Raw genomic sequence first — 25,883 nt, 5'->3', positions numbered from 1 at the left:
CTTTATCCTTTTCTTTTTGGTTTGAGTATTTAAAAGACAAAGACATTTTTTTTTTCCTTTCGAGTTCAACCTGTAACCATTGTATATCCTGGTGGATAGAAATATAGAAATAAAAACTATTGGAATTATCTGCAAAATTGGATGTTTTCATTTGATTGATGTGATGCATTCCCGACAATAGAGAGGTTTTGAAACAAATGGATATGGCTAGCACACCGGAAGGGTCATCAGTTGGTGTGGGTCTTGTGACGACAAACGCAAATCGCAATCTGCTATGCATGTACGCAGCACGGATGCATCGCGTCAGTGTGAAAAACATAGTAAATAAACAATTTTCACCCTCTATTTTCAACCAAGAGATTTAATTATGTATGATTTGAACCCACTGGCAAACCTTATTTGAAACAGGAGTGTACTTTTCCCAGTAATTTCCTTGGACCTCTAGTCTTAACATAAATATAATAATAACAATCAAATCTGAATTATGATCAGGAAATCTTACTTAAAGTACAAAAATATAATCTACTTTTCAAAAAATAGATTTTTGCTTTTAAAATAGTGGGAAAACACTGTGGCCTCTACTATTGATAAATAAATGACTAATATGACTAATCGTTAGCTTCATTAGTACCAAAAGTAATGGAGTCAAAGTACAGTTTCATCAAACTGCAAGCTAAAAACTCCGTTTAACAAATTAGTTTAAAATCAGCACAGAATTGGTGAATATGCAACAGATATCTGATCTCTTGGTCAACTTTTTTGGGCTGTCGATATTTGCTCTGTAAAGACCAATCCAGGCACGCGTTTCACTTTTATCATGAAGGGCCCCTTCAATGGCAGAAGCATTGTGCTAGCTATTGTTCAAATAATCCGTCGCAGGGCAGCTGCTTTGTGCAATAGCGTGCACAATGGTTTCTCCATCGAAGGGGGCCTCGTGCGTGTGGAGTGATCAAACTGCCCGGATTCATCTAAAAATCACAGAATTGGTAAATACGCAATAAACATCTAATGATATTTCATTGTCCAGTGAACCTTCCTTACTCTATACATCGTGTGATATCCAAAACAATGCGGGGCCTAATCCATCATTTTTAAAGCATTAATCAATTTTTGTAGTAAATCAGGTGCTGCCTTAGAGCTCCCTGAAATTCGGCCCATGTCTTTGTAAACCATTATTACATTCATGTTTCCTGGGATATATCACAATGCACTTAATCTTTGACTAAATCTTATTATGGACGAAATCTGTTAAAAGATGAATACTTTTAAACTTGTAAACAATAAATAAGATATGTAATATCGATTAAAGAATTTTCAAAATATATTAACCAATAGTTTTTCTAAATTAATTTGATAAATTAATATATGATTTAATATATAAATTAATGATATAAAGTTCAACTTCCAAATGGAAACAACATTCTCGACAACGACATTGGTGGAAGGCAAAACAAAGAATTAAAATTTACATCGCTGGAATTCAAAATTCCATAATACCTGACAAATTTCTGCAAATTAATAAACATTACCTTTAAAACTCATAAAACAAAAACATTAAGAGCTTGCAATCGACAAATAAGATGAAGTCTTGTAAGCCTAAGAAGTTAGTGAAAAAAATGTGATATTTTGCACAATTTCCACTATCCATGTCATTTTTTAACTTAAAAATATTGTTCAAATGGACTCCGTGCACGAACTATTTTAACCAGTATGACTGCATGGTTAATATTGCGAATTGAATCTGACTGAAATTAAAACTGCTGTGGCAATGACCAATGACAAAACATCTCTGGGTGGACTTGATGAAGCAGGCCCTTTTTCGGGGGTGACATTATTCTCTACCACATCCATCTCTGGTGCCTGATTCCTTTTGCCAGGCTGACACTGGAATGACACCAGGCTGTAGAACCACTCCTCATTGATGCACTCACATGTTAGGTCAATAGCATTGAACTTTGACCCTTGTGGGCAACCTTCAGAAATAAACCCAACACTCCGGAGCTAGTGAAACAAAAAGTGGAAAAACTTGTCATTTGTTTATATAAAATCTTGTGAAATACATTTACATGAAAATTGGCCAGATATAGGCCCATTTTGCAACCACTCTGTTGAAAAGAATAACGGCAGACCTTAATTGTTATGTTTTCTGTTTTTTATGTCTCTTTTGCATGTCATTAATGATGGCCATTTCATGTACGACACTAATCAAAATGTGTAATGCTATTTTGCATTCAACTGTGTCCCCAACACGCACCTGGGGTAGTTTTGTCGAAGCGATCAGCGTTCGTTTCGCCCGGTGCCCATCTCGCCTGGTTCTCTCATCATCGGTGCTCACTAGCGTGTATATTGTCGTCATGGTGTACGAATTCCTCTCCTCTGTAAAACAATGTGCATGAAGACATTCCAGTTTATTTAAAAATGGTCTTTTGTATTTGTAAACATTGATACATTTGCTACATTATTAAATACAAATAATGAATGTTTGTGAGTGCAATGGTAAGAATAATTTTGCCAAGTGGATCGAACATTCCATCTGTCACTGAATGAAATCATTCTTTCCATTGCACGAATGTGAAACTTTCATTATTTTGTTTTATACAACACCTGAATAAATCCTCGTCAACTGATTGGTCAGGGCCATCAAAAGTGTGATCGTGCAATGGAACTTCCATTCACCGTGGAATGGGACTTCTATTTTTGCCGTGCCGCCACACTGGCTTTGGGACGAATAATTCAATGACATGTGATCAATGACCAACCAATCGGATGACGGGGATATCTTTTAACCTGAAACCTAAGTGTATAGACCCAGTGCATTCAGCAACCATTTCTGAGGTACTGTCTGCTACTGACAAACAAAAGCATGACCTCAAGGATGGCTGCCGTGCGTACAACCCTTAAACAAATACCAAGAAAATTTGACAACTTTTTCTTACGGGATAAGACAGTATTCTGGAGCTGACTTCGATGCACATTTTTCTCTCGGTCATATTCCTCCAGGCGAAGTGCACTGCCAGGAGGCGGGGGTGAGATCACGTCTCTTGTGTAGGTGACGGGTGGGGGCAAGGTGGCAGGAGGAGGAATATAGACTGGCGACAAAAAAAATGAATGCACTAGTTTTGGATAATGTGAAGTAACAAAGAAGTTGAAAATCAGCATTGATAGACAGCTATGTTTTTAGTTTAGAAATTAGCCTGTTTGTATTAGTAATTGTTTGATAGTGGAAAAACGGACTGCACCCTTCCAACCCATATCTGCCAAATGTTAATTAACATGAATTTTAACAGACTTGGGCTAACCCCAAGACTTCTTAAATTTGTAAAAATATTCCAGTTTGTTACAAATATTTATCCTGGTAAATATGTCTCAATGAAGGTCTATTCATACCTGATTTGGAATATTTTATGAAGATGGCAAATTCTTCAGCAGAGCCAAGCTGCCCTACATGACACGAATGACAGAAAAAAAGGAATACTACAAATCAAAACATGTTAGAATACCAACCAATAGAAGAATTGCATTTGCTCATAAATATGTACGAGTTGTACTCATTCCATACCAGAGAGTTGCCTGCTCACACTGTACCTCTTTTGAAGTTGGTCATAGTGTTGAGCTTGCTATAGTAGAAGGCCGGGTAGGAATGGTGTCTTTCCCACGGACATGGATGGTCGTGCTGCCCACCGTCGAGCACGACCAGCCAGCCCAACTGATGACCACAACCCTTATACCAATGGCTGATGAAGAAACGACGTCCAAGATTGCCATGGCTGTATATAACAACCAATAAAATCGGTTAACACAAAATAAGCCTATAACCATAAACCTGAACCCTAACACTAATCTGGACCTAAAACCAGTAAACAGCACATTAAAGTCCACACATTAATGGAATCATCATTTTCTTTGTAATCAAACATATTTAAAAAATGAATGTCAAAATTGTTGTCCAGAAAAAAAAACATAAATCACAACCAAAAGTAGGAACAGTACCCTACTAAAGTTCATGGCTTACTTTTGCTGAAAGGCATATATCGGATTCTTTGCTTTTTGTGCAGTTTGTTTGTTTCTAATAATAACACAACTCAAAATCTAAAAAAGAAATGACCCGTTGAACTTTCAGCTAAATTATACTTTTCGAGAAAACAGTAAAAAAAAAAAAAACCACACACAACCCTTTGATAACAAAACAGGATTTGGTCCATAGCATTCTGCATGTTCTGTATTTCCAAAAAATCAGTCAATTGACTGATCATTGGAAATCACCTACATTTCTTGATTTCTTCTTAAAGACGGCAAGCCAGACGGAATAATTTCACGGGGGTGAAACGACCTTTAATCCAAGTAAGCGTTTTGATAATAATTCGGTAGGTTACGTTGAGATAAATGCAAACGATCGGATGTGCCTTTTGAAGTTTAAACCTCTACATCTGCTTTGGAAATAATTAAAAGTTTAGTTTTTCCCATGAAATTGAACAATATAAAACTGGCAATTTGTGAGATAATTACCCTTCTATGCTAAAGAAATTCTTGCTGCTCCTGCTGATGTCTTCAAAAGGAGAGGATATCAGACGATTGTCGCTAAACCAATCCATCTTGTTGGAGTCTGTACCATCAAAGGTTAGCTCTAGAAGTGGCTGACGACTCTGGTACCACAGGACTACCTTCACCTACAATCAAGGGAAAAAATGCACACCATGACTTGAATCCGAGCTGGTAAATGTCGGTTTAAATTTGCCTCAGTGCCCCCTCGGTCAACGCCTTCTATTCCTAAAGGGTGTCTGAAAAAGAAACAAACCCTCAATGCCCGCTCTTTTTCATAGCTTTCAAAAAATACCTCGCAAATGTTGAAACATTTGTGGAGAGTATAGTTCATTAGCTTTTCACCAACGAAACTATCTTTGGGTGATAGCATCTAGCATAAGAAAGTCCAATTCATAAGCTTTCTTTTAGTACAAGAATCATTCAAATCACTTGTGTACTTTTCAAGTTACGGAATTTTAAACACAACCACTGTTTAAAGTTCTGTCCATGGATCACAAGAGGTAAGTGTTCTTTCAGCAAAACAAAAACAAATCACATAGGGATGTGTGTGAATTGTTTTCATTTTGCTGAAAGAACGCACCCCTTTTTTGTGATCGGTGGACAGAACTTTAAAACGGTGGTTGTGTTTAAAATTCCGTAACTTAAAAAGTACATAAGTGCTTTGAATGATTCTTGTACTAAAAGAAAGCTTTTGAATTGGGCTTTCATATCCTAGATTTCAAAAGTGCTACATGCAGAACTTCCCTAAAACAATAGTCCCAACATTTGGGTTTCCCTTTTTTGACACACCCTGTACACTCTCTAAATGTGTATCAAAATTTGCGATTAATATTTTTTAAAAGCTGTGAAAAAAGGGACTTGAGGGATCGGGGTTTGTTTTTTTAGACACCCTGTATTTATCCCTATAGTCAATACCTTCTCTACAGTGATGGAGTCTGCCCATTCTTCTACCAAGCTGCTCTTGTACAGGTCCGAGTTGACTGCCGAATCCGAGGTGTAGTCTGACGAAGCCCAGAAATCATAGATGCTATACCCAGTGTGCTGTGTCGCTTTGAACACTAGACGGAACCCTGTTGTTGAGAAATGTGCATGGAATAAGTTTGCCCTTTTACAAATATCTTTAGCCATTACCTGCATGATATACATGACGTTGTATCGCTCGATGCCACAGTGAACTGTTGAGGCATGTTCATGCATACTTCTACATGAATTTCAGTGCGAGGAAATTGTTAGGGCAAATGTACATTGCAGTGAAAGTGTAGGATGTACAGCTTTTATTAACGATACAAAAACTTACCCTCACTGTCGTAGAGATCACAGTCTTCTCTGTTGCATGAACTAGTTTGGCTGCTCTGGCCGCTGCATCCATTCTGTGTATCTATGCATTCTCTCTGTCTGTTGCGAACACCGCCCCCACAGGACTGTGCGCATTCGGTCCACTCCGACCAGAAACCCCACCCTCCCGGCAACGCCTCCAGTGTGGTAACGACAGGTGATGAGTACGCCAAGAATGTAATCACTTCCACCCAGTCCATTCGACAATGCTCCGAGTAACCTGCCAAGAAGCGACCATTTTGACACGTGGGAGGCTCTAGAGTTATCTCAGGATTGCGAGATTCTGTCGTATAGAAATTTCCTTGGTAAATTCCACTTCCCAAGCTGCATATGCTCCACAGGAATCGGTAAAAGGAATCATCAACCGCCAAGCTCTGCCAGTAGTCTTCATCCAAACTGTCCGAAGATTCCGATGAAAAGCTTTCTGAGTCTTCTCTCTCGTTCTTCGTGAGTTCTGAAACTATCTGTAGCACTTCTGTCAACTGGACATTGTCATTTGTATTCAATCGCTCAACTGATTCGATGACATAATCGCTGAAACTATGAACCCTATCGGCAAAGTACTGCACCCTGTCTCTTAAATTGCTCAGGAATCCAGAGGGCTCAAACCCCCGAATGATTTCTTCATCTTGAAACAGCAGAATGCTATACAGGGCCGTATCAACGCTCTTCAAGTCCGAGTTTTCTTGAAACTCAAGGAGTTTTCGGAAATAACTGGGTTCCAGATGTAAGACTTGTAGCAAACGAAGAGTCTCCACTGACAGAGACACATCCTGACTGGTTGCGACTATCTCTTGAACGAGGTCCCTCAAGTTAGTCAACTCCTGCAAAAACTGACAGGTGCGAGATGACAAATCCACCCAGTCTGGTTGATAATGGTACCGATAGTGCCTCTCGGTATCAAAATCTTCACAGTGGAGGTTGACTGGGTCTGTAGGCCCCACATACGAAAGGACCTCAGGCTGGCTAGTGAATGCTGAGTAGACAGTTTGGAGATCTGAATCCAAGCTGGCGTCAGTTCTCGTCAGAACCGTCTCGAGGATGTGGTACTGGTCCAAATGAGGAGCAAAGTGCAACTGGAAGGCAGGGTCGTCTACGATAAATGTCGGCTGTAAAGTCGGAGGACTTGATGAGGACAAGGGCTCAATCATATACAGCACGGCCAAGCTTGCATCACCTGTGTCATCTTGAAGGAAATAAAGGGATGACGTAGAACTCCCTAGAGAGGTGCTGATGGTAGAATCATGATGAGGTCGGATGTAGACACTGTCAGCGACCACTCCAGTCAAAATGATATACTCCTGGCTCAAAACTTTCTCAACTGTCAAGAAAAAATACTATCAATAATAAATTTACAGAACTATACACAGTTTGTTGTGTGCTCTTAATGTAAATAAATTCCCCAAACTACAACAGCTGGATTAAACAACCCCCCCCCCCTAAATTTCACATCGCAGGGAAAATGATTATCATGTGAACTTTCACAGTTGAAACATTTTTAATGTTTCATTGCAGAAACAATATTTTGTTTAACCAAAAATATTACCTGACATTGGGCACATTGTATTTCTCGTCAAGGACCATTTAGTTTTGCATATCTGTATAATCAAAAGTCCTGTAAATTTTTCTTGTTTGTTAAATGTGGGAAATGAAACAACAAGGTGCATATCCATAATAATTCAACATGGGGACTGAGGCAATTTAAGTCTTACCTGTGTATGTTTGCGGGACAGGTGTTGGTGGAACCACTGTTTTGAAACTTTCACCGACTTCATCTACAAAATTACCCAAATATTGATTACAACTAAAGGTTGGGACTGTTACTCAATAAATATTCAATTAAATAAATTTTGGGGGCTAGTCGTCCTTACTCGCGCAGCAGAAGCTGAATTGCGAAGGATGCAGTTACAACATGGTCAAGCCGAAGGCATGTAAAGGTGCCTTAATACCGGAGCACTCAGCCAGATCGAAAGTGTTTATTTGCGGAGGGGGAAAAACCTGAGAATTCAGAGGAAAAACCCTTGTGGCACAGGAGAGAATCAACGATTAATCTACTCACTTATGACCCAAGCCAGGAATCGAACCCGGGCCATATTGGTGAGAGGCAAATGCTTTAGGTACTGCGCCACCCATAAACTTTCAATTTTTCTGTTGAATGGTGATAGGTCAAACATGGCTAAAAACATGCATGTTCACACCTAACAAGAACTATTTGAGCTTACCTTCTGATGGTGCATCAGTTGGCAGGAGCATGGCCTGGTATTCCGGCTCCTCAGCAGGGTCAAAGGTGTAACTGAGATCCTCACCGACAAAGGCGGAGTACCTGTCCTCTTCCCTGGCTCCAAGACAACCCTGTACAAAGACCCTTGAAAGTCTGGTTCATATTCTTAACGGGTGAAGTCAAAATGACATCTCAAAACATGACATCAGCAAATTTTGCTGTGGTGTCATAAAAGTCCTAAAAGAGAGTCATTTTTTAAGATGCATACACCTCTTAAAAAAATTGAGTTTTTTTTCTCCTAATAAACTTTCAATTTGTATGTTTTGTTTTAACCAACAAAAAAGCTACTTTATTCTGATTTTAGGGCATCTGCAACCCTCTCAAAAGGGTTTTCATTTTGCGCACAGATAACCCACCCTGCGAAAACCAAATTATTGTCTGGCAGCCAATAATTCAAATCTTGTGAGGAAATAATTCAATAACTAAATGTCGGTGGATCTTTTTCGTTCAATGTCTCTTTGAAAAGTGACTGACTTTTATATTGCTAGGAAAAATAGCAAGTGAAAAAACAAATCCATTTTTTGAGGTGAAACTGGAAAATAGCACGGGGAACACGTCTTTAACCATTCTTGCTCATAAGCAATATATCAGTACATTTGACAGCTTCTCTTTTTAACCCCTTGATGCCGGGGCATAATGGGGACATTCCTCCATACACAGAGCAAGTGACCCGCATGACTGCACAGCCGTTGTGTGGTAGCGGGACTGCACAAAAGCAGCAGCTGTGGAACTACCCATTGGCCGTGTGCCACGGCATACCACAGCTGGCAACTGCATTCCAATGAGGATTAGCAGCCACAGCTATAGCCGCTCCCCGGCTTTAAGGGGCTAACAACTTGTCTGCAATGATTTGAGAGAGAAAGAAATCAAATTACCCTGGAAGAGTCCATGTGTTGATCTCCGATGCAGACCATAAAGAGCTGTAGCTCAAGGGTGTAACTAGACCGTAAGAACGCTGGGTAGAATCGGACTTCTACAGTGATATTCTCCATGTGATTGATTGTCCTGCCGCCTCGCATATCCTCCCCTCTATCATTGGCTAGCTTGACAATCGACAGCTGGTGACAGGTTATGGAGAACAACATAAAGTGATGGTTACAGTGAATGACGATGGCAATGATTATGCAGAGTGACAACAGACATTGGCAACAGCCGAACAAAACAAAGTTTTCTTACTAACAGAAGCCACGTCAAAGAACTAAACTCAGCCAGTCATTCAAACAAAACAATGCAAAAACAAAATGACTCCCAAAAAAACAAGACAACGCAGTTACAAAGGGCACTAAAAAAACAGAGCAATGATTATTTTATTAAAACAGTAGCCAGCACCAGCGACAAATTGTAAAGGAATGACCGATCACAAATGATATAACCAAACACAAAGTTTCTCATCAATGGAACAATTTTTCTAAGGATGTCTCCAATTTAATGGAAAGTGTCTCATGCTGTTGAAACTTTTCGAACCAAGGCTACGAAAAAAACCTTGTCATTAAATTTTAGACCCCTGGGTAAAAAAAGTCATTGAATAAACAATCATCCAAACTTACACAGTGAATGTTGGAGTCCAGGGTGCATTCCATTCACCCAAATGTTGCCAATGTTTCTCATCATTTTGTGCATAGTAATGTTTGCGCTGTTTGCCTAAGTGGCATGAATTCATTGTCTGCCGATAACAAGTGCCGTGTACAAGCTACAGATGGAAGTTGATTAATAATAACTTGAGGATTTGTGAATGTTCTTTTCACGACCTCTAACTTTTATTTTCTAACCAAGATAATTGACTGACCGTGACGCTATCCTTCTGTTCATCCACTGCGTCCACAGTTGTCTGGAGTGTCAAATCAATCCTCACTTCCCACGGTGGTAGATCACTAGTCATATTACAACCTCAAAACAAAAACCAATTCATGGGCAGCGTCACTCAATGTAAAGAAAAACAATGCTAGATTTTTCCCAAATCTATCAGCCAAGCAGTTACAACAAAAGGCAAAGCCAAATTCTATTTTGCTCTGGAATTTGATCGTCCCACTAATTTTTTATTTTAATATCAAGTTTTAAACCAGTTCACCCCGGCATTATTTTGACAGTGACCAAACCCAGGTGCGGGATTGTTTTTCACGAACCTCGATCCCCAGACGGGTTCAGGCCGTCATCTGCGGGTAGCACACCCAGATATTTCCGGCCTCGCTCGCTGCGAGCGGGTCGCAGTGCGTGTTTATCCATCATCCATTCCGAATACTGCAAAACCTTTGGTGTATACACGTCATCCGACGCAAACTGGTTAAGGGGCTGCTAAAGCCTTTTTTTTTTCTTTATGAGGTGGAATTTGCCTTGGGGAGATATAAGTTGTATAGTGGGTTTTTTGGCCCAATAGATCAGCGAGGCACAAACAAAACCAACATAAACAGAAAACACTACTTTACAAATATTTCTGCCCATCTCTGCCCTCACAGGTAAGCATTTACTCCCAAGAGGAAATAACAATAATAATAATAAAAAGTTATAAAATGCTGGTATCTAGAAAAACCTTTTCACTGCGCTGTGGTCTGAAACAATTAATATTGTGACAAACTGTCCTGCCCAAGGACAAACATGCAACAATGTTATATAGGAAAGTATTGTCTCACCCTCAGTCGTGTTCAGAGTCTGGCATATGTAAGAGTCAAAGTTGAACTGGAAGACACCAGTAGCATCCAAGGGAAGCTCCTGCACCAAGGCTGAGATATCCATCTTCAAAACCATCTCAAATTCCCAGGATTGTAGACAATACTTGGGCTGACGGAGATTACATAGCGAGGTTTTTTCCAACGTGGCGGGAGGCTGTCAGAGAAAGATCAGATGGGTGAGTTTTAGCCAGGGGAGAACTAATTATAGTTACTCATGTTCATCAATGAGCATTCTTGAACCTTTTTTTCCAAGCTAGGTCTAAAACCACTCCAGCATGACGATCTTAACAGCCAGTTTGCTTTCTCTCTAAAACACACAGAACCTATCTGGACACTGACAAATTATCATCACTAAATAACTGAATCTCTTACAACAAAAACATTATCCTGAAATGTTACCCTTGAGTCCTTCTGTCAGAGTAGCTTACCCAACTAACAACTTCTTCCAAAGAGTTCCCCTGGACTTCAGGTTCGTAGATCTCGGTTCCATTTTGGAAGACGACCATGGAACGATTCCTGGCCGGCAGCTGTGTTGAGAAGCCCATCTGCAGACGAGCACGCGACAGGTCCGGTGTGCCGTCGCTCAGGAGAAATGGCTCGACGATGGCAAAGTCAAATAAAACCAAGAGCTGACCGATCTCGTCTATGAGTCGGTCACTTACAATTGGGACAGAACTCACCACAAAACTGAAAAAGGTGAAAGAATATAATTTGTTTCGGAGCATTTGTACTTTAAATAGCTAACTTTCCTCAACTTTCAAAGTCAGTAAAAGCAATTGCACAGTGCACACCTGAAAACTAATTATCTTTTTCGAAGCAGAGAACAACCAGAACATTTCCAATATTATGCATATAAACTAGAATTCAGATAGACCAGATTAAATCCGAATTGTCTCCGACAGCATCAGCCCCAGAGATTTGTTGTTAAACCCATAGATAACAATTTGCAAACAGAGTTAATTTAACTCCCTCTGGGCCTGGGGTAAATGCCTCCAATCAACTATCACAACCCCCCCCCCCTTCCTGAAAACTAGATCCGCCCCTGATACTGCATGGATCAACTAGGGGACCAGTTTTACTATTCCAATCTAATGATGTGCATCGGGTCGGGTTGACCAGGCCAAACCGACCCGAAACATTAGCGATACAAACTGAATCCGAACCGAAACCGATTTTAACTCCCTCAAACCAACCCGACCCGACCCGAACCGACCTGACAAAAAATAAGGTAAAACCAACCTGAACCAAACAACCCCCCCAAAAAACAAAAACAAAAACCAAATACTTTGCTTGGACAAAGTGATCACTTTTTTGTGCCTGCCCTTACCCACGTGGCATGAATTCTTTTGCAAAACCATCGTCTCTCTCTCCGTCATACTCAGTTGGTTGATCGAGAGTAACTCCGCTTATTGAACAAACACATGGTATCATCACGAGGTATCATGAAAACTGTTACAATGTATCTATTTCACTGTCAGTCCCGTCCACTAGAGAAATTAATACCGTGGGAACTTGATAGTAGTACGCATGTTGGCCACCGACCGACCCGACCCGACCCGAAGTCGGGTCGGGTCGGGTCGGTTTCGGGTCGTTTTTCCACATCATTATTCCACTCACAGCAGTCAATAGTTGTAAACTATCTACCTTCAAACACTTACTTGACCATTGCAATTCGTGACAGCCTCCACACAAGTTTAATGTGCGTCTGAACGTAAGCCACTGCAGGGACGTGAACAGCGCCCCCTGGGGACCAATCAGGTACAGGGCGTATGTTGGTAGCGTAAAGGACGGTGGTGTACTGAATCTCCTCAAAATGGATGCTAAAATCCCAAATATTGGACCCATCCGACCTCTCGCAGTAAATGAAGGTGTCGAGATTGCCGTCATAACGGATCTGTTGACAAACAAGAAATCATCAATATCAGAAATTCTGAAAGAAATTAAAAACTGTGCTAGATCCAAGTCCGCCACAAAAAGAAAAGTCAGCTGAAGTATGCCTTCTCCCTTTCTAGCATCCTATCCTAATAATGGGGCAATTTTATGAGATTTACAATTTATTTGTGATGCTCCAGCACACACAAAAACAGTCTGAAGTTGCACTGCCATATCTTTGAGATAGCTTGCAGCCTATAAATTACATAGAATATTGATGCAAAATGTGACCTGGAAATACCTTTAGTATTAATCCGTCTGATTTGTCTGATTCCCATATTCTATACATCATTGGAAAGCTTATTCAACGTCCATTCCCATGAGCCTAAAATCCTAGTTTTCAAAAACTGTTCCAAGTGACTGATTTAGCTCTAGACGGTTACATTTGGTCTTAAAGTTTTGAGAAAACATTTTGTCCTAGATTAGACATGGTTCTAGACTGACAAATTTATAGGGTAGTAATATTTCAAAAGACAAGACAGTTTCAGACCAGACGTTCGCTGGTATTTAACAGAGATTTTGAAGAAAAAAAGAATTTGGAGCATCCAAACTGGCCACTAACCTCATCAAGACGAATCCCGGAAGTTGTATTATCACCTCCTCGGAGATACTCAGAGAAAAGATTCTTGACACCAGAGCTGTTGTGGGACTGGAAGAAGTCATCGTCAAAGTACTTATCGCCCCATCTTAGGTTCTCCTCGATGTTGGAGCACAGGCCGGTTCTACCGGACCACAAATCGCCGGTTTGATGGTTGATGGGAGTAACCGTCTTGTAGCGGTAAGGCTGAAAGTCAAGAAGCCAAAGTTCTCTTGCACCTTGGAAAGAATGAGGTTTGGGTGAGAACAGTTGGAAGGAAAATAAGGGGAATATGTACACAAAACAGGAAAGAATGACCAACACAGAGGTGGGGGATTCCCTCTGTCCCATATCGCGCTACACATGGAAGGCAATCCACGTTTTTAAAGGGAATTCCACTTTTTTAAAGGGAATAAACAACATTTGCTTTTGCTGTAATTTTCAGATATAGTTGGATGGGGGGGGGGGGGGTTGTTCAAATATTGTTACTCTCAAAACAGGAAAGAATGTAGTATTTCCAGACGCCACTTCTGTGGTTGTGTACAAAGTCTATGGAGAGTCAAGAACAATTTCGAAGTGTTTCCTAAAAAAAAATTGGAAATGTTTCTCAGTACCATATTCATGTCTTTTCAACATTTTTGCAATGACTGACCATCATTGAGCGTCACGGTGCAACATTCTTTCCCTCAGTCACGCCTAAATACTACACAAGTAAGGGGTTAGTATCGTTCCTTCTTGACTGACCGTATGTAAATCACATCTCACCGATGGTATCTTCTAAGACGACATCAAGTTCCGCGGTCTCACCGTTCACCGTGAATTTCCTGATCCTTGCCCGGCCCATGTCGCCAAACAACCCATCGGTCGTCTTGTCTGGAACGACTACACCGAGCTGAGATCCCTGCGAAATCCAAGTCATCTGACGAATGCACAGACACATCCACAGCACGATGATCTTCACCATCGACTTCATGGTGTTTGACGGTGGAATGCAGGTAAAAAGACTTCGACTTTTATTCAGCTCATGGCTTTCTTTTTAAAATAATGGGGTTGACCAAAAAGCCCCCAAAACGCGGCGCGCCTCCACTCAAGAAAGAATGCATATAATGGCGCCCGTTAGCGCGCGAAAAAAAATTGCACGTGGTTCGTTAAAGTTTACTATCGCCAAACTGTTGATTCTCAGAAATAAATATTATTTTAACAAAATAACCAATGTGGAAAGATTTAAGGGGAAAAGGGAAAATCGGAAGAACAGAATGCCGATAACTTCTTTCATATTCAAGCCGTCTATTGAAGATTTGAAACAAACTAAGTTTACGCAAATACTCTATACATGTAGGCCTAGGCATATACACGTTAATAACTAGCGGGAAAATTAACAATTATAATCAAAGGAATCAAAATATCCCGGGGGGAATTAAAGAAAAACTTTTGAATCGAAATGACCACAATGAGAAAGAAATGTTCCAATTTTCACCCAGCAATATTTTATTTTAGGCAACGATGTTGATAATGTAATTATTTTTGTTAACAACACAGCAATATTGTTCATCTCATGCAGATCTGTCTTTTAATTTATATACAGGCTGGGCGCGGCGTAAGCTCCAACGCGGTAAGCTCCAACGAATGGACCCACTTTTGAAAAACCATCAAGTTCAAGAAATCAAGAGATTACACAAAAAGTTTAGTTCAAATTCAAGGAAAATATAAAAAAAGGGAATACTTTTGTTTGCAATCATGTGCGGACAACACCAAAATAATGGGAGAAATGACAAGTCTAAAAATGTGAGCAATTCAGTTCGCAACATTTTCGCAGGGCATGCAGGGCCCTGCCATTTTAACGAACCATTCTTGTTTTGCCAAAAAAATGTAAATAGGTCCAGGAATGAATAGGATATAAATTTATTCTATAGGCCTATTCATGGAAACAAAACAAATTTCATAAAACAAGAAGTATTCAATAAATAATTTGAAAGGTTTGCCAAAAGCCTTTTCTTTACACCAAGATGAAGCCCCAAAATTAAAATAATGACAGAACACTTTTTATCTACTCTAAAACAAACCCAAAAATTAAACAAAACTTAATATGTTTAAAGAATAGTATTTAACGAAGTCACATAAAATTATGTGACGAATGTAAAGAAGTGTAAAATTACAAGGAACAGGCATACCAAGTAAAGCCGTAAATAATAAAGGGCTTTCCAAACAATCATAATTAAATTTTTTGTTCAAAAAAAATCGCTTATGTGGTCCAAATTCGTATTCATTTTTGCCTGGTCCAACTAACAGCAGATTTCACGCGCCAACGATTCAAAAATTAGTGGTGAAAACTACTAATTACTATAAACAAATAATCATATGTTTTTAAAAGGCGAGTGCCAAATTTAAACCTCACAATTAAGTTGAGAAAAAAATATAAAATACAACTAAAATACAGTCCGTTTGAAACAGAATCACACATCAACTGAATGAGCAGTAAAACATGAATTTAAATTTTGCCAAATTTCTAGGAAAATATATACAAAATTTGCTTAATTTTCAAGCCAGTTTTTGTTATCTATACATGTTTAGATTCAGAGCAACATATATAAATAATTCTTATATATTTCAACGGCTTTTCACCCGTGATGTATGACCCTGTTTTGGAAGGACAAAAACATAATTAAAGAAAGAAACATAAAATAAAAGCTAAAGTAAAATCATTAGAAGTCATTTCAGGTAAATTACTTTTAACTGAAAAAAAACATCTTTCTGTAAATATCATTTTAATACAAGGCATTTTGAATCTGCATGCTATCCTACAGATATCACTGTAAAGATATCATTTAGAGAAATAAGTAACAACTAAATAATAAAGTTGTGCAAATATATTTCTGGCTTCTCTTTTGCCAATCTGTGTATCACTTTTAAAACATTTCTCACCGCTGTATTTCAGTCAAAATAAAATAACTTGTAATTCCAAGTAACTTCAAAAGTAAAATACTTGCTTACACATTTAGAAACACTACAAGGTAGACTTATTGTTTTCTGTGTACATTTCATTTGTTCACAAATACTTTTCTCTTCTTCTTTTTTTTTGCATTCATAATAATGCTTATTATTTGAGCGCTAAGTCCCAACGCACTGTTAATTAACATTACATTACATTCTATAGTTAATGCAATCTTGGTACTTGTCAAAAGTGTCAATGTTTTCGTAACGTCTTTAACCTTAACTTCCTCGACATTTCTGCAGGTCCCAGAGTGCCAGGCTTGCACCTTTTTTCACTGACTGACTGACTCCCTGACTGACAGACAGACTGACTGACGGTTAGTTGAGAGTCAGCCTGGTTGTTGGCTCGCGAAGAGAACCGTGCAGTGCTATCATATATGATAACCCCTTAATTGACTAAATCCAGCCAACAGTGTACACTTATACCCAGTAACTCCTTGTTTTTCTTCAAATTCTGACTTTGGTTGGTCCTGCTAGTATGACCGACCAAAGTCAAAATCCAGGAAAAAGGGAGTTCTCGTGCCCCAGTTATACTGGGTCTAGTGTACAGCAGATGACAAGAAACACAATATAGGGGGCCACTTTGCATCCGTCACGTTAGCAGTTTTTCCAATGGTTGTCATTTTTTTTTACAGTACCTGAAACCACCCGAAAAGTTTTTGACATGTGAATGAACATGTAGGCTTATAATCAAGTAATGTGTTGAATCATTTCTTTCTTTCTTTTTCAATTATTAAAATCACCCTCAAATTTCCATCAAAAATGGACGGAAAAAGTTACCAAAGTTTTCCGTCCACTTTTGGATGGAAATTTGACGATAACATCAAAAGGCAATATTTATAATCAACTCAAATCATCTAGCGAAAGGCTGCATGTCCATTCATGTGTTGAAATTCTTCTTTGGTAGTTTCAGGTATTTAACAAAAAATAACAACCATAGGAAAAACTGCTAACGTGATGGTAAATAAGTGGCCCCATTTATTGTGTTTCTTGTCATATGCATGAAAAGACTTCTAGTGAGCAGCCATTCTGAAAAATCGAAAAAGCGTTTTATGATCTCTGGGACCAGCTCTAATAGTCTTGCCTTGTTCAGGAATCTGACAAAATCTAAAACAGTGCAGTAAACAAATAGGCACGTTCTTTGCACTTTCTAAGTACAAGTAAAAACAGGACATATTATCAGTAAATTGACAGAGTTGTGAAGTCCTGAATTCATCAAAAAAGCGCAAAAAATTGGAATCCAATTTTGACGGAATCCGGTAGTTAAGGTTGAAAGAATTATGAAACAAAGTGACAAATGTTAGGCATACATCGCCCTATCAAAGCACACACATTATGTGCAACATCTTTACAATAATGGCTAACGGTTTACTGCATTGAAAGGGCACATTTTCAACAAGTTATACAATTTTTCATAATTTCACAGCAATCTAACTACATGTACATATTCTTTCAGTTGACTATAATTCTCAACAGACCACAACTACATTATATTTCATTACCTTTGTACAAATTGTATTGTAATTACATCACATGCCAATGACATTAATTACCACATTTATCACCACGTTTTATTACATTTTCGTCTGCTTTTTATTCAAACATTTTGATTTTATTGATTAGCTTTGTTTTTTATTTTCATACTCCACAGTTGCAATGGGAAATTTTAGTATCATAAGAAGGCAATATACCCAGCACAAATGGGACGAAGGGGTACCCCCCCCCCCATCTCCCTATAACCTATACACACCCTAGACTATTGTTACCTAACACATCCCCCTAGATATCTCAAATGAATTCCTGAGATTCTGGTAACACAATGACCAACACAGAGGTGGGGGGGGGGGATTCCCTCTGTCCCATATCGCGCTACACATGGAAGGCAATCCACGTTTTTAAAGGGAATTCCACCTTTCTAAAGGGAATAAACATTTGCTTTTGCTGTAATTTTCAGATATAGTTGGATGGGGGGGGGGGGGTTGTTCAAATATTGTTACTCTTGACTTGTTTGAAGTTTTGTGTTCCTAGATGCTGGAAAACCAAGAAAGACAATCATGTTCAAGTGGTCTGGTTCCCTGACCCCACATAAGATGAAACGGAGCAAGTTATAGACATCAGGGAATTGTAAGGTCAGGGAACCAGTGTAGATGGCTTGTGTCCATTAATAGGTGTGTAATCGATTGCAAACAAAATGCGGACTAATAAATATGGTAAATTGGGGGCAGTATTTGAAAAAAGCCAGTTTTTTCCAACGCTGGTTGGCCGACCAGCATTGGAAATTTTTACAAAAAAATACCACTTTTCTTGAAAATGACAGCACACCAGGTGCAATGATTTTACAGGATGCTTTAGACTGTCATTCACTAACAGTCCAGGTGATTTAAATTAACACCCCTGTTTCCTCTCAGAACCTCTTTTAAAGAGAAATTTTTCTAAAAATGACTCCAAATGCCCTTTTAAAATTCCTGACAATTCATCAGGTGGCTGAAGGAATAAGAAATACCCATTCTTTAAAATGACTTACATATTTTTTTGATTCTTTCTAATTTTTTTTTTTTTTTTTTGCTTTCACTTATAACGCACCATTCAAGTATACATTATTGCTTGGGAAAAACACATACTGTTACATGTACTATGGAACTAGTGTACATCCATAATGCACTTTTTTAATGTTACAAAATGACTAAAAATAAACAGTAGACATATTTCCCGATCCCTACACCACGAAAACAAAACAAAATCCATGAAAAAAAATATTTCAATTTCAAAATACCTTCACTTTAAAGTTAATTCCAGAAGCTCGTCGAAACAATCTTAAAGATGACACTTCCCAAAATTTAAAAAAACGCGAGTAAAACAAACAATAATAACCTTTAAAATCTGAATCTTAAAAAAAAGGATAAGAGAACACTTTTTTGTGTGTCATTGGCGTGGTAGATTAAATCTGATTTTAATATTAAATTTTGATATTATTTTCAAAAAAAATTTTTCCAAGTTCAAGGATCAAAGTAGTTTAGAAACCACCTTTCCTTCCACGCAGCTGCAAAATTTCCAATAACAAAATCCATGATTTTCTAAAATGAACATAAAATCAACAGCTTATTACCGGTACTGTTTAGTGTTCCGTAATTTTTGATGTTCTGCATAATAAACAAAATGTTGAACATAAACACAAAAATGCTAGTGTAATAAAGCACCCTTAACCATGAGTGATATACTCTCCATGACAAATGACATGTCCTTCTCGGTTTTTGTGTCTACAGAAAAGACTGCCTTCTTAACTAAGTTCCTACACAGAGAACCTAAGAAATGTTGCACAGCACTGGAATTACATCGTCGTATACCCCACTCATATCCCAACAACATGAAAGTTGAATCGGACACCTTATAACTTGAAGTTAACTCCACTTAACTTGGTAACCAAACTACCCTACAGAGAAAGAAATAAATTAAAAAATGCTCAACGCAACTCAAAAAATGAACACAATCCAAACCAAAATTGCTACTAACAAGTTCATCACAGGCCTGAGATCATTTATAAAAACGAAGTACGGCAAGTTAAATCTGCGCGATCACCCTGGCATGCTAGCAGTGTTTATAGTCAGTTAGTAAGCACAATTTTTAGTGTACCTTACCAAAACCAACAATGACCTCATTTGACCCTAGATGGCCTTTGACCTCAAATATCTTAATTCATCTGAAGTCTCCTACCCAAAGATTATTGTCAGCAAGTTTGGTTGAGAATTAAGTCTTACTTTTCATATGACAGCACTATTACAGTTAACCAAATGGAACACACACAGTATACATGTTTATGTTACATACCTAGTGTGGACATTCCTTTGTTGTCGTATAGTTCAATTTTTCAATTTAATAGACATTTATTTCCATACATTGCAGAGAAATAGACAAGGAATAATAGAAGGTAAAATAGTAGTTAAGAATAACCTCTGCAAAACTCCAGAGGGGGGGAAACACCGTGTGGACCTGGGCAAATCCACACAACGTCGCTGCTACCTGGTTTATGTGGACATCTTGTGTTCAGAAGTCCACACACGCACACCCACGTTTCTTTATGGTGTAAATTGAGTATTTTCTATTGTTCCTCCTCCCTTTTCCTTTGTTTAAACTCAAACTTGTTTGCAACAACTCTCGATTTGGTTCCTTTCCTCAATTCATCGATGATGTTGCACATGTGTCCTCAATTTACACCATAGACAAACGTATACAAACTGGAATTTGTAAGTCCTTGACCCAGTCCTGAAGTTCAGTTGATATTTTTGTACCTAAGAATCTAAGACATGTTATGATGGTTTAAACAGCCTCCACTTCCCAGCGCCCTACTTGCCTTTGAAATGCAACATTTTTCTATTAAAGAGACAATGCACCAATAAATCGCAACATTTCATTCTGGGTTTTTTAATCACCAAAATCAACCATTTCCCGCATGAGCGTCGCCAGGATGGGGCAAGGGGGCGCTTGCCCCTCGCCCCTCCACAAGAGCCGAAAAAATGTCAACAACAAAGGAAGAAAAAAAAAGAAAAAGAAAAGAAACGAAAAAGAGGTTTGAAGCCATATTTACTATTTATTTAATACACATTTAACAAAATGGGCATATGCATGGGTGTAAATAGGGGTCGGGTGCTTATGGGTAGATATCCCCCGCCCACCCTTGAAAAATGAGAAATTGAGAATATGCTCGAGAAAGTACAATGATTTGGGGGGAAATATGTGCTTTGACCCTCCCCTGAAAAATCCTGGCGACGCCCATGATAAGGTAAGTTAATCCAGTTTCTTTTCCTCAGCAACAACGACAAGGAATTTCTGCATCTTGTAGGTGGCATTATCTGCGTATAAAAAAGGAAAAAAATTGTGAGAAAAAAATATGAAAAATTGCTTATTGATTTTAGAATTTGATTAGACAATTTTGAATAATTAGTAAGAACATAAATGTGGATTTGGGAGGTATTATAACACTCTGTTTAAGACCGGTTGGAGTCTGGAATCAAAACAAGTCAAAGACTAGATGTTGCCAACCATTTTCTTCAACAATTTTACTTCATGTGTTATGAAACCAAATGTTTTACGAGTCCAAATTTCATGTGACACTGGCAAAGTGTTTAAGACCAACCAACCATGTCTTTATCATCCGTTTAAGACCGGCCACGTGACGGGCTCTTGACCAATAGGAATGGGTAAACATTAGGTATTTATGAATGGAAATTTACGCTCGCGTTTTTTTGGAGTGATATTCCTTAATTTAAATGAATTTGGAAGAAATGCAGTTCCCCCCAAAAAAACAGAAGGCAAAATTGAAAGGAATATTGAAAAGCTTTTTTTGGGGGGGGGGGGGGGGGGGGGGGGGGGGGGGGGGGGTTGGAGTGGCTGGTGGAGAGGGGTGTAAGTATGTACTTTGAGAATATGATCGTGGCAAGTACATAATTTGGGCGTTTTTGTAGGTTACTTACGTATAAAGTTGACGAGCCAGTCCGGCTTGCTGGTCCAGTAGACTCCAAAGAAATAGACAGGGAACCCTGTGCAGATGATGGCGGAGCCAATCAGGCAGTCAATCGGTGCAGCTACAAAACCCATGATGACCAGGAACAGACACATGATCAAGAAGATGATAGGCAAGGCAATGGGAACCTGGTGTGGGACACAGAGATTTGGTTTAAATACACTTGAAATATGACTTGGTTCCAAGAGCTAGATAGGAACTTCACGACCTCCGTTTCTGAACAAGAGAGGGCACATTCAAGAGCTCAGCGGTTGGGAAATGCCACATGCAGATGCTGGTCCGAGTGCGTACGGCATGGCGCAAAGTGTGCACAACTTATTTTATTTTGAATGTGCACAAAGCCACATGGCATCTTTGCATGAGCATCAGGCATCATCGGCAGGGCATTCGAGTGTCGCGTCATCCAGTGGTTTCCCCCAACTCTCCCTTTCTTACCGTTAAGGGGGGACTTGTGCACGGAGCCCATAGGAATACAAGTTGATTGATGTCATACGTTAGTGCATTGCATTCTGGGAGCCAGGTGGCAATGTGCTGCCATTAACAGATCATTTCAAGTTCATCATGTTCATGGAGAGGCATTTACTGGCATTTCAAAAATCATTTAAATCATTCTTCAAGAACTGTTTTCACTGTCCAAATTAAACAGCTACACTTCTGAAGGACTACATTAGTTTTTTCACTATACAGTCGACTCCCGTTATAACGAGGTCCGATGGACTTTCACAATACTGTCGTTATAGCCGGAACCTCGCTAAAACCGGAGCGCAGTTTTCCTCATTCGTTGTGCACAAGGTACGGTACATGTGCGCGCGTGTTTTAATCGTGCAAGACATGAAAAGGATAGTCGTTTGTTGGTATGTACGTCTGTTATTAACTCTTTCGCTACGGCGAGCCGCTGACAGCGGCACATACAAATTGTACAGGTCGTACGGAGAGCCGCTGGCAGCGGCTCGGTTGCGTCGCTATGAATAAACAGGGTATCCCCATGACGTGGGCCATATCTACATAATTTATATTGTATAACCTCTGACCCTAGTTTCAGCCGCTGCCAGCGGCTCTCCGTCTGGCCTGGGTGCGCTTTTGGTTATTGTGAGCAGTTTGTTTACGGAGATACATTTAAAGATGGCGGCGCCCACATCGACGCTCGGCAGAATTTTCAGCTTTTAATTACGTCCAGTTGGGACGAAAAAGGTAAATTTAATTCCGTAGCGAAAGAGTTAATGTATATTAAATATTTAACTGATGGTGATGAATAAATGAAATAAATAAAATACCTTTTTAAGGGAACATTGTTTAATATTTGCGGACCTGAATCCGGAGGAAAAGGCATCATCGCTGAGAAGAATCGCTGAGGAGAATCAGGCAAGTAGGTCACTCGCACAAATCGTGCCGAGCGACATTTTGCTTTCATTTTGCATTTGCTGGAATCGGGCAAGAGAGGGCGCCAATACATGTATTACTTCCAGGTTTTAATGATCTTTAGATGTGGAACTTTACTTTTTGTTGTTGACCTTTTGGAGCAGTTGGGTATTATTGTTTCTGAAGGGATTCTTTGAAATTGTAATTTTTTCGGTTAACTATAGCGCACATTCGTGCCAAGTGACATTTTGCTTTCGTTTTGCATTTGCTGGAATCGGGCAAGAGAGGGCGCTAATATTACTTCCGGGTTTAAGTGTCTCCATGTGTAATTGAACTTTGACTTTTCGCAGCAATTGGTGATTATTGTTTCTCTGGAGGGATTCTTTTAAGTTAATAATAATAAATAAACAAAAGCAGTACTTTCGGATTAACATTTGTACATGTGGTGGGGCATTTGAAGTTCTTGGAAACCTAGCTGTTTTCATTGGGATTGTTTTTTCTGGGGCCGGAGGGGGTTCTTTATTTGTTTTAAGATTTTTATTTTTTTCTTCTTCGGATGAACCTTTTTGGGGGTGGGGACCACAGTATGTTTTAAACTTTATTTTTTCAAGACAGACTGAATTATCTCTTTTTGGAAGTTGTGGTGGCTCTGAAAAGAGCCGTTTGTTTTATGATGCTGTGTTCTTTTCTACTGGAAAAAGTCGGTGATTCTCCTCTGGATGCTCGTCCCAAGCTGCTCCTCTGACAGGTAGTCCATGATGCCAGCTGCGTTGTGGTAGACCTCATCTGTCATGTTGGCCCGAGTGCAAAGGAAGTGTTGCACTTGAGTCATCATGTTGATGCACTGCCGGACAGTTAGTTGTTCTTTCTGGACCTCCTCTGCTTCCGCCGCCGCCTCCTCCTCGTCGTCATCATTACGCACCCGATGTTCGGGCGGCAGTACTAAAGCCTATTCCTTACAATGTCAACACTTATCTCCTGAGCGCCCCCTATTGTCCGTTTGTAATAATCTAGAAACGTGGTACCGCAGTCGTAAGCAAACTTCAAACCCTGGTCATGCTAAGGGAAACCGCAGCGGGGGATTAGCGACTAGACCAGCGGTCCACTGCGCCGATTATCACAGTCCCATTGAATTTATTTATAAAGATCGGCGAGATGAAATAACGTTGGGTTGAAGTCATTACAAAGGTACATTGATGGGTGAAGCTTAAGTGTGTTGCTTGAATTGGAAGACGGGAGCATGATACCCGTTTCGGGACAAAAGGTCTGTCGTTGACAAGCTGCAATGCCCGTAGTTTTGAAAAGATGTCGTTGTAAATGGGTTGAGAACAATGCTTTTCCTCGCATTGGGTCGGCCAAAAATCGTCGTACCAAATATTTCCCCATAGTAATGTACACAAATTGATCGGGACTGGGAGAATGTGCTCGTTACATCCGGGTTATCGTTATGACCGAGCTCGTTATAACGGGAGTCGACTGTATTTGCTTGTCAATCTCTGAAGGTGAATCAGAATTTATTTTGCTTCATAAATGATTCCCCTTGAACAGACCAGTACAAGGTTCATGCTTCTAGGTCACAACGCAAGCAACTGTTGCTATAAATCTTTTTTTAAGGTTTCTCACAAGGGCATTCAAAATTGCAAAGTTTCTACTAGACTAAGGTGTAAAAAATGCTACCGGTGTGCAGAGATCCGCACTCATTATAACACAAGATCTGAATTGAGTGCAATTTTAATCAGGTCAACTTAAGTCATCATTTTTGGCCAACAAATGTAAGGCATGGAAAAGATGTCTTGATTCAAAGTCTTTTTTCTACTTGTGGAACAGATTTTTCCTCAACGTTTTCATCATTAAGTGAAACCATGTGATTTGAATTTGAATATCTGTACAGTAGAACACAGGGTCCACAAAAGATTGGCAAATGTCTAACTTTTAAAAAGATGCACCATTTAGTAATCTGGTGGTATAACATACAGAGGGAACACTTGGAATTAAAACAAAAGTTTAGAAGCAGATGTTTTGTTGACACATTTACTTGTGCAATATTAACCCTAACCCCTTGAGCACTTTTACCAGAAAGTATCCTGAATCCACCAAAATCCACCTATTGTGTCATGCACAAGAATTGTGGTGTTGGTGACTGCTCAGTATGGAGGTACCCTGAATACATCAAAATCCTGTAGTACCACTTGGCTTACAATCCTGAATCCATCAAAATCCCCCTGTTTTCAATATGGAGGTACCCTGAATCCACCAAAATACTCCAAAACAGGGGTATGGATTTTAATGGATTCAGGTACGTTCGGGTTAAAGGATTGTAAAACAAATTATTTTACGACAGTCCATTTTCTTGTATTGCACGGATGATGTTTTGAACATAACATAAATAAGGGCTCCAAATAGACAGAGTTGAACGTCCCACAGAATTGAGACTTAAAGCTTAATCTTACCTTGACAGGCCTAGCCATTTCTGGTCGTTTCCAGCGAAGGAACAGCTGCCCAGCGATGGCGCTACCGGTCGCCAGCCAGGTGACAAAGCTGAAGTAGTTAATCAACTGAATGATGTTCTGCGCAGGCATGTACAGCAGGGTCAGACAGCACTGCAAAATAAAGGAGGCATGTCAAGATCTTAGAAATTCATGGTTTTCTGTCGATCAAGTCCAATTTCCTTTTCCTATTGTT

The 25,883-nt window shown here is 39.4% G+C and overlaps 2 protein-coding genes across 2 annotated transcripts in view; both read right to left on the bottom strand.

Annotated features, from left to right (window-relative positions):
• Positions 1–317: 317 nt before the first annotated feature.
• Positions 318–14,484, bottom strand: LOC119739297. Its single transcript, XM_038214177.1, has 17 exons — positions 14,099–14,484; positions 13,319–13,572; positions 12,483–12,718; positions 11,253–11,511; positions 10,786–10,978; positions 9,945–10,045; positions 9,034–9,216; positions 8,100–8,229; positions 7,590–7,652; positions 5,840–7,198; positions 5,458–5,612; positions 4,507–4,667; positions 3,586–3,767; positions 3,388–3,441; positions 2,937–3,089; positions 2,255–2,376; positions 318–2,001 (listed from the first exon to the last, which is right to left on the bottom strand). The coding sequence occupies exons 1-17, from the start codon at positions 14,304–14,306 to the stop codon at positions 1,723–1,725; spliced, it is 4,092 nt and encodes a 1,363-aa protein (XP_038070105.1). The 5' UTR covers positions 14,307–14,484; the 3' UTR covers positions 318–1,722.
• Positions 14,485–18,870: 4,386 nt separating this feature from the next.
• The window catches only part of LOC119739213 (large neutral amino acids transporter small subunit 1-like), a 31,022-nt gene continuing 24,009 nt past the window's right edge, over positions 18,871–25,883 (bottom strand). The window contains exons 9-11 of the mRNA XM_038214064.1: positions 25,652–25,801; positions 21,793–21,970; positions 18,871–21,171 (exon numbers count right to left, since the gene is read on the bottom strand). Of these exons, the coding sequence (XP_038069992.1) occupies positions 21,107–21,171; positions 21,793–21,970; positions 25,652–25,801 (393 nt within the window). The 3' untranslated portion in view covers positions 18,871–21,106. The remainder of the gene's footprint in view (positions 21,172–21,792; positions 21,971–25,651; positions 25,802–25,883) is intronic.

The sequence above is a fragment of the Patiria miniata genome, unplaced genomic scaffold (genome assembly GCF_015706575.1).
Source record: "Patiria miniata isolate m_02_andy unplaced genomic scaffold, ASM1570657v1 HiC_scaffold_30, whole genome shotgun sequence".
Lineage (NCBI taxonomy): Eukaryota > Metazoa > Echinodermata > Asteroidea > Valvatida > Asterinidae > Patiria > Patiria miniata.
The sequence above is the reverse complement of the archived record's forward strand: the minus strand, read 5'-3'. Positions and strand labels throughout refer to the sequence as shown.

What these genes read in the sequence shown, in the direction of transcription:
- LOC119739297 (XM_038214177.1), bottom strand. Translation starts at nt 14,306, where the DNA reads ATGAAGTCGATGGTGAAGATCATCGTGCTGTGGATGTGTCTGTGCATT. An exon ending in AACAGAAGGATAGCGTCACG is followed by an intron (nt 9,217 to 9,944) that starts GTCAGTCAATTA and finishes ACCTGTCACCAG; the next exon opens with CTGTCGATTGTCAAGCTAGC. An exon ending in TATGACCAACTTCAAAAGAG is followed by an intron (nt 3,442 to 3,585) that starts GTACAGTGTGAG and finishes CGTGTCATGTAG; the next exon opens with GGCAGCTTGGCTCTGCTGAA.